Source organism: Lucilia sericata, unplaced genomic scaffold (assembly GCF_015586225.1).
Source record: "Lucilia sericata isolate MDLA Ls3-8-SP2 unplaced genomic scaffold, ASM1558622v1 Contig000201F_arrow, whole genome shotgun sequence".
Lineage (NCBI taxonomy): Eukaryota > Metazoa > Arthropoda > Insecta > Diptera > Calliphoridae > Lucilia > Lucilia sericata.
The window spans coordinates 213,664-223,161 of record NW_023994229.1 but is presented as its reverse complement, the minus strand read 5'-3'; the positions used below and the strand labels follow the sequence as shown (position 1 = coordinate 223,161).

Below are 9,498 nucleotides of genomic sequence, written 5' to 3'. Positions count from 1 at the left end.
CATGAAAAAACGTACACAACTTCTATATCTTCATTGGAAAGATGACTAATGAATTGGAAAGTATTTATATAAAGCATTATTAGTAAGACCTTATTAGACTACTTCTATGTAATCCAGACAATAAGTGGTGGTCATTGAAACATATATTGTTAGGTAAGTAATTACAATTGAAAGCCATTACTTAGTTTTTGCTTGGTTGTTAATGGAGCACTGAGTAAGCGGAAAGACTAATAAACACAAAAAATAACTGTAGAGCCAGGTTTAAGCCCGGGTAAGCACATTTGTAACCAGTTCTTTTTTGAACCTCGTCGAACAAAAATAATTAGTTATTCAGCCCAAAGTACTTCCACATTGCTCCAATATTACTTGCCTGCTTACCGGGTAAGTAAAGTTTTTCCTGGGATCGTTAATTTAGCAATTTAATATTGTAAACAAGAACGACATAATCGGAAGATTTCCTGAGGACTTAATATATTTTTTATAGTTTTCTAGATCCCATTGTTTAAGGACCAACATTTTAGGGAAATTGTATATATTTTTCCTCTGAGTCTTCTAGTAACAAGGGAATGACGAATGATTTTCATATATTTTGATTCAAAAAATTGCTTCCATACCGATCGGAAGTGAAATTATTTTAAGTAAATAACTTGACTAAAACTATGAAAAGCAATAATTACGATATTTCTTTTAAAAAATTGCAAATGATTTCATTCCGAAAAAATTGTCGTTTTACTTATTCTGAAGTATTTGGTTTCTTTACTTTCGATAGGAATTGAATTCTGTGACATCCAGATTATCATTATCCCTTATTTTAAAAAATATCCCATTTTTACTAGACTTTGCATAGCAGATGGACAAATATTTTTGCTTCTTAAAGTTTTGTTCTTGAGATCAATAGATATTATTTCGGGTCTTATACTGGGCGATATATATTGATTCAAAATTGTTTTTTTTCAGTGAATCGACTTATTTTGGACCTTATTATTTAGGCTTTATAAGAAAATATATATTTTTTTAATTTCAAATTTCTGGGGTGTAGGTACATTTTTTCGTATTCTATCATTATTCTATTATAATGTTAAACTATTGGAATAATTTATTAACTATAAACGGATTTTCTGTAAGAGTTTATATGGAGGGCAGGGTCAACTATGGACCGATCCTCATAAAATTCAATATATAAGTTTCGGTTTATAACAACCTTTTTTTGGTGGCGAATTTTATCATTATACCGACATTTTAAAGCCAGCATTAAAGCAATTTTAGAAAGGGGGACCTTATATGGGTCGTAGGAGCCGATCCTCATAGTACTTTGTAGAGAGTTCGGTTAAAATAAAACTCGTTTATTTCAAATTTCTTTGGTATAATTTTCTGATAAAGACCTTATATGGGGGATAAGGTTAATAATGGACTGATAGTCTTTGTTTTTCTAGATTTTCATCGATATTCTTGCATGCATTTTTAAGCCAGCTATGAGATTTAAAGTAATTTTCTGATTGTTTAATATTTATTCCGAGGGGCCAGTTGTATGGCCCCTCGGCCATTGTACCAAATAACAATAAACCCTATAGCGTTTTTCAACCGGAACTTATAGTGTTTTCAACAGACGGACGGACATGGCTAGATCGTCTTAGAATCTAATGATGATCCAGAATATATATATACTTTTAAGGGTTTTAGACAATTATTACGATATGTTACAAACAGAATGACAAAAACACTGCTATCTTTTTTAATGGTGGGTATAAAAATTATATAATTTTACAGGAAAGGAAAACCCATTTAATGTTTAGAAGCTATAGATTTAATAGGAAAATTGCATGTTTATTTGTATTGACTAATGATGGTCTAAATCGGATCTTGTAGAATTTTTGGTTGTGCGCTTTTGTCTTCTAGTTTAGATGAGTTGCAGAAGTTGCTGCAATCATAAAAAGAACAATAATGGCTTCAACTCCAATGACTGACTGAATTTTTACAAAAATCAAGCACGTATACATGATGTAGTCCTAAAGAGACCAATTTAGATAATAAAGTCCGAGAGCATGAGGAAAGAAGTATTAAAAAAGTGTTTATATGAGTGCTCAGTGTTAAATAAAAACGAAATATATATATTTTCCGAGTGTTACTACAAAAGTCGGTTTAGGAACTATAGATCTTAGAAAAAGATTTAAAAATTAGCTTAAACATTCCTTATAAGAATTTAAAACAAAGTAATGTGAATAACAAAATAAGAATGTTAACATCCGCTATTTATAATTTTATTTTTTGATACTATGAACTCTTTTCTGTTTATTTAAAATAGATTTGAAATATAAGAATTAAATCATCTGACAAACAAACAAAATAATGAACAATTGTTTGGCAGTGTATTTACAGTAAAATTTTAATTATTTGTCTCATAACACATCACCTGTTTAACAAATTAGTGGGTGGTTCTGAAAAAAGCAAATATGATAAATGAAATCACATTTTTTTAATTATTTTAATTTCCTTTTATTTTTATAAAACAGTTTAAACACGATTATACTGGTCTGACGGGATTGAACTAAGGCATTACAATTTTAAAACAGCTAACGGCAAAGAGTTATACAAAAGCTCTCTGATTGATATGGTCTCTTTTATGAACATGTAGGCTAAAGTACATGTGAGAGCAGGAGAGTAAGAAGGATCAAAAGGAGTTCTCTGCCGTTAGCTGTTTTAAACAAAATGTTCTGTATTTTTAAGTAACTATTCATTATTATTTGAGCTTCCAATATTCAAGACTTTACTGTACAATACAGCCACTTTGACTTGTGATTTTTGGCACAGCAAAACTCTTATTACATCTGCATGTTTACCTGAATTCCTTAACGAATCAATTATACATTGTTGTTGTCAACATGTATGACATGCTGCCAACAATTCACCACTTCTATTTCACTTCTTCACCCACAGACTAAAAGCCAACGAAATATTCACCAACAACCCCCCCCCCCCCCCCTTCGACCAACAGAGGTGTTGTTCATTCATTCGATTCGGTATGTGTGTGATGTACAGTTCGAACACAAACACCAAACAACAGCAATAATAACAAAAGAACCAAAAAAATATATATTGAAAAACGAAAATTTACGTTTGTTTTAAAACCTAACGATGATGAACAGTCAGTTTTTTAACGCAGAGTAGAAAAGACCTATTAAATTTGAATAATAGCAAAAAAAAAAAAAAACATTTGAAATAAAACATTTTAAACGATAACAAAAACAAAACAAATAAAACATTGAATAAATAATTAAATTAATTGTAACAAATAAAAAAACTAAATAAATATTTAAAAAAATGCAAGTTTTGGAACAAAGAGAATCAATTTTAAATTCCTCCAATGAAATATTTGAAGGCTGCAAACAACAAGTGGAAGGAATTAATACAAAATTAGATGAAAACAAACCACAAAGGTATGCAACAATTAATAAATTATAAATCAATAAATTATTTAAACAATTTCAATAGTTAAACATTAATATTTCTGCCAATAAGTGAAAGTTTAATTTGTCAAGGAAAATAGAAAAACATTAAAAAAACTATGTATAGTTGGCCAAATACCAAAATGAATTTTTTTCTTCTTCAATATCCAACAATTTTCTATTAGTCAGCATTTATGTTGTATGTGCGAATTTTCCTCCTCGTTGTGTGAAAAATTTGCTGTTTTTTTCTTTTCAACTATTTTGTGTCTTTTTTTTTTCATTTTATTTGGTATTTTTTTGTTTGTGTCTTTGGTAAACAACCCTCCATCAACGCCATAAACAAATACGTTGAAAAAGCAAAAAAAAAATTAGTAAAATGAAAATTTTTGTTGGTTGCCAACAAAAGAAAAACTGAAAAGACACACATTCCATTCTACTCCTCCAACATCCAACTGGCGACATGTCTAATAACTACAAAAACAAATATACCTGCCAAAAACAAATTCCTGACTATTTTTATAAATATTCATTTAGATTCAGTTCTTTTTTACAAGTTTCTTGTTGGTGTTTATTTTTATTTGAAAATTATGAGTGAATTTTAATTCAAAACTATTTTCATTTCCATACAATCAACCAACAAACTAATGACGTATTTTTTATAATTTTGTGGATTTTTTTTTATAATCCCACTTCTTTTCTAGTGGTTTTGTTTGAGATAAACAATATTAAAATAATTTTATTTGTTCCGCCAAAACGAATTTGTTTGCGCTCTCTTAGTATATAAATGGAAAAAAAAGTCTACACAAAAAGACGTCACTAATAGTAGAATATAGAATAGTATGAAATAAATTGTTACTCACTCGTTCTACTTGTAGCCGGAAGTACAAGAAATATTAACACTATTTATGACCTACCATATTCTGGAGAGTACTGAGTACTCTAAGCCAGGGTTTCTCAATTTTAACTAGAATAAGAAAACTAGTTTATTCTTCAAAATTCCATAAGCAATCTTTTTTAACGATTTAGTATTCGTATACTCGATTTACGACTTATAGCTTAGAGCGTAATTGAACCTGAACAGTTGATCTATCCGAACTGTTGAATAAACTTTTAAAACTAAAATAACTCAAAACAAAATATTAAACAAGTAAAAGTTCAATATTCAAAGACATGGATCCCAAAGATATCTGGGCTCTTCATAAAATTGATTTCAACAGACGGACATGGCTTAATCGACTCCGCTATATATCTATCTATCTATCTATCTATCTATCTATCTATCTATCTATCTATCTATCTATCTATCTATCTATCTATCTATCTATCTATCTATCTATCTATCTATCTATCTATAGGGTCGGAAATTACAAACGGAATAACAAACTTATATATACCCTTCTCACAAAGGTGAAGGGTATAAAAAGTTTTTACATTGTATAAAAAGTCCGATGTAGCGAAACCGAAATATCTAGAGAACTTTTTTCACATACTATTCTACAGAAATCAATCAAATTCTAAATTCAAATGATGATTTTCGGTCAATTGCAGAAGTAATTTCCAGTCTACTGTCTTTGCTTATGCGGTTAACTTCTAGTATTCTGCCTGGAGGCTCCTCATTCTGTATAGAGATATAGAAACCTCTTCGTTTATAGAAATTTGAATTAAAGTACCTGTATTGCACTCGATCTAACCAAACCGAATTATTTAGAGAACTTCTTTCACTATACTGTTCTACAGAATTCGATCAAAATCTATATAAAATTTAAATCAATTTTGGGTCAATTGTAGAAGTAATTTCAAGTTTACCGGTTCAGTGACTTCTAGTACTCCACCTACATCAACCTATTTTGTTCTGTGGTGTTTCAGGCTTCTCCGATACAGGCCTACAAACCTCTTCCGTAGATAAAACTTTGGGTTCGGTTTTACGGTTTTGGAATGTAACGTGATTCTTGATCAATTTTGAAGTTAAAGACCGACCATCAAGACTATATTTTGAATAGATTTCCAAGAGTTTATTTAAAAGTCGGTGTCTAATATAGCATCTGAATTAGACTAAGCAATGACTGAAAAGGATATGAATTTAAACCAAATTTAAACTGAATTAAATCACATACGGTTCCAATACGTCGGCATATCGTGTTAGACAAAATATCTAAAGGAACATTGGTTTTCTCTCGAGTAGTTAAGGAAGATTCATGGAATGATTCAATTTCAATAATACTTATGAAGTTAGGTCTAAAGTTTATGCCAATAAAGAGCCATTCGTCGATTCCGCGACAAAATCATGATAAATTGGATCTCATTTGTCCTTACCACATGTAAGGGGACCTTTTTTGCGAAGTTATTTTCCAATATTAGATTTTTTCGAAAGGATCTATTTCATAAAAGATATTGGTTCGTATTTTATATATAAACTTTGCGAATTATCAATCTAGATTTCTATTATAAGCCATGAATCATATTCTTAGTCAATAATTTCAAATTCTGTGCGGAGAATACTCAAGAGGTTAGAAAAATGTTAATACTGATATAGAGATTTCCCGTTTAAAAATTGAAAGAAGGCATTGGAGAGATAAATAGATTATAATGTTAACATGAAATTAAGAAAACACAATTTAAAATGAAAAACTCCCAAGAAAAACTATGACGAAATTAATGGAACAGATTAATAAATGACAAAATCAGTTGTTCCTTTCAATACCAAATCTTTTGAATATCAACAATGTTTTCAGAAGTAACAAATGAATGGAACAAAGTGTAGTACACAAATAACAAATACTCTTATGAACAATATATTCCTCACAATTACTTAATACACATTTAGTAGTATGGGTTATAGTAGAGGGAGAGCATAAGAAGCGGGAATGCTTCATTCCATTCAAGTTTTAAAACAAACAATTTCTAAAATAGCCTAATATACAAAATTGTGGGGGTGTAGGTAGCTTCTTAGTCTTTTAGATGCTTTGCTCATCATTAAATAAGAAAAAAATTGAGAATTTTGAAAACAAAAAACACAAATAAGAATGATTAAAATAAAATTGTTTATTTGACGTCAGCCAGGTTGGTATTTGTTTTTCTGGACGAAAATAAATATCGACACATTGAAACGTAATTAAGAGATATTTTTTACTAACACCTTATTAAAACTAAAAATAACTAAATTATTTATGTTTTTCAATTTATTTATTTACAGTTTTCAAATTAACCCGGTAGTGCCAAATTTTCTGGGAGTTTCACAGCTGCTGCCCAGTCTTTATCTATGTGGGGCCAGTGTTATTACACCTCAGATGTTAACACAACTTGGCATTAATTTTGTTATTAATGTGGCCTCAGAATTACCGGATACTCCTCTGCCTACAGCAAGCAAAATTTTATATTTACGCATAAATGTTTCGGATAGTACTCATACAGATCTATTAAAACATTTCGATGAGGTATCGGAAATGATTGAAGAAATAAGACGTAATGGTGGCAAAACATTGGTACATTGTGTGGCTGGAGTTAGCCGTTCGGCCACCTTATGTCTGGCCTATTTAATGAAATATGGTCAAATGAATCTTAAAGATGCCTTTTTACATGTCAAATCTATACGTCCTCAAATCAGACCAAATTCAGCTTTTATACAACAGCTGCGCTGTTACGAGGAGCAACTTTTGGGTTTACAATCGGTTAAAATGATTTTTATGGAATGTTTGCAAAAAGAGATACCCGATGTTTATGAAGCTGAGTATCGTGCTATGGAAGACTTCTATCAAAGACAACGCACTATTTTCAGAAAACGTCAAGAGGACAAAGCTATTAAAACATAATTTTCTTTAAAAAAAAAGAGTTCCTAATAGAACAATTCAACAAACCACAGGGATGTGAAGAGCTTTCACACTAAACAACTGCTTAACATTGCAACGTTTTGTCTTTGTTCTGTTATTTGTGTGTGTGTTTTAGTAAACGAAAGCTTTTAATTTGCAACGTGATTTTCATATTCAGCAGAGATGGACGGAGAGAAAATCACTGGACCATATAGTGATGGAATGATTTTTTTAGATGTATGTGCTTGTTTCAGAAAAAAATAGCAAAAAATCGAAAATAGATTTTTTTTCACAAAACTTTAATGTTTCACAGAAAACTTCAACAAAAATGTGTGTGTAGCACAAGTAGTCACACGAGTTCACTAGATGTAACTTTAGACAATCACTCTTAAGATGTTTAAGTAATTAATAAAAAAAAAAGTAAAATAATAATTTTTTATAAATTTAATGTTATTTTTAAAACTTTATTAAAAATTAAATAAAACTTTAACTCTTAAGAGTAAAATCTAAATTTTATCTGCCTTATTCATAAACATTTAACAAAGCTTTATAGAACAAACTTCGATTTTAGAATCGAAAATTCTTTTTTTTTTTGTGTTTTTTTATTCCAAATAATATTGATCCAGATATATGTTTTTTTTTGCGTCATTTCCCGAACGACATAAATATTTGTCATTCTTTAAAAATATTCTTAATTATTAAAATGTATTTATGTCTTTATTAATTTGTGGTACGGCGCATAAACATAATATAAGTTGTTTTTTTATGTTTTCGATTCTCTTTTATACTTTTTTTTATAAAAAAAAAAAAACAGTGAAACCCAGATAAAACAATTTCACCATTAGATGAAAATTTCGAACTTTTATTCGAATTAGAATTCTAATCGACTGAAGTATTGAACTTTGACACATTAAATGCTAATATAGGTAAATATTTGGCATTCTTTATGTCGTTATTATTTTGAACCACACATAAACACAATACGTATTAGATTCTTTTATACACAGTGAAACCTGGATAAAACGTCGTTATTATTATAAGAAACAACAATTTTGGTTCGCTGTAAGAAAACTCATATTTAGAACTAACTTGTACTAATGATCTGAACATTAAGATATTTTGTATCGACATTGGTAAGGGAACAAGCCGATCTCACTTTAAAGTAGAAATATGTTATTTCGCGGAATGACGGACATAGTTAAATGTATTTTGACCCGATATATTTTAAGTGTTATTCATGTATGTATGTGATGAAATATGATTTCAAAGCTACATTAGCAAATAGTAAATCTATCTTCTAATAGCCTTATATAGCGAATTTTTATATCGAACTTCTTCTCGATATTGAGTCAATTACACAGGCCATCAAATTGGTAAACCAAAGATCAAACTGTATGTTAAGATATCTCAAAGAAGGAAGATGATATAACAGGGTTTTTGTTTCAAAGCCAATATAGGACTTTTAGACTACATAAGTAAATTTATAAATAAAGGGAAATTCCCGCTGTTATAACGTCTTGAATATGACAAACGGATGTTTTTCAAACAACATCACGAATATATCGAATCGGATTCAGCACAACTCACTTCTTCAGAAATAATACTCAGGATTTCAATCTTTTTTAAAATTTGTCGGCCTTTACTATTAAACCAAAAGGAACTTAAGTGCCTCCAGTAGGCTAATTGTAGTGGATTCGTTTCTCACTAGAAAGCACACAAAAGGCCCCATAGTGGACTAAGCATATTTCTTCTGATTTGATGTAAAAAACTAATGAAAGGATCTTATGTAAAGGCTAAAAATATATATAAACCGATATACTTTATAAAGTATTAAATCTGTTAATGATTTGCAGGTCCGATAAAGTTGAATTTTTTGATTTGAATGTTTCTATAACCGATTTAAAAACGCTCTTTAATGAATGCAATCATTCGTGTGGAAAGAAGCACAAAATTACAGCCGTCAAATTTTAGAAATTTGAATTTTAAGTGTTTCCAACTGGCAATGCCATTTATGATTAGTAGAAAATATATACATATTTTCTGTTGCCTATTTTTATGTGTTCTAAATTCTATTTTAAAATTAAATAGTTTTCGTCAACATGATCAGCAAAAATATCTAACATCAATCCAAAAAACTTACAAGAATTTCAGGTATGTGAAGAAATTCACTTTTAAAAACGAATCGTTTTAGAATTTACAAAAGACTTTCTTTTGCATTACCTATTTAAAATTCAATTTCTTCACTTAAA

The 9,498-nt window shown here is 29.5% G+C and overlaps 1 protein-coding gene across 1 annotated transcript; it reads left to right on the top strand.

Annotated features, from left to right (window-relative positions):
• The first annotated feature begins 3,047 nt into the window (after positions 1-3,047).
• On the top strand, positions 3,048-7,485 carry LOC119601954 (dual specificity protein phosphatase 18). Its single transcript, XM_037953260.1, has 2 exons — positions 3,048-3,434; positions 6,637-7,485. The coding sequence occupies exons 1-2, from the start codon at positions 3,319-3,321 to the stop codon at positions 7,250-7,252; spliced, it is 732 nt and encodes a 243-aa protein (XP_037809188.1). The 5' UTR covers positions 3,048-3,318; the 3' UTR covers positions 7,253-7,485.
• The last annotated feature ends 2,013 nt before the right edge of the window (positions 7,486-9,498 follow it).

Excerpts from the sequence above, each read along its gene's own strand:
- LOC119601954 (XM_037953260.1), top strand. The coding sequence starts at position 3,319 with ATGCAAGTTTTGGAACAAAGAGAATCAATTTTAAATTCCTCCAATGAA. Across the intron at positions 3,435-6,636 it reads GATGAAAACAAACCACAAAG|TTTTCAAATTAACCCGGTAG; the intron begins GTATGCAACAAT and ends ATTTATTTACAG.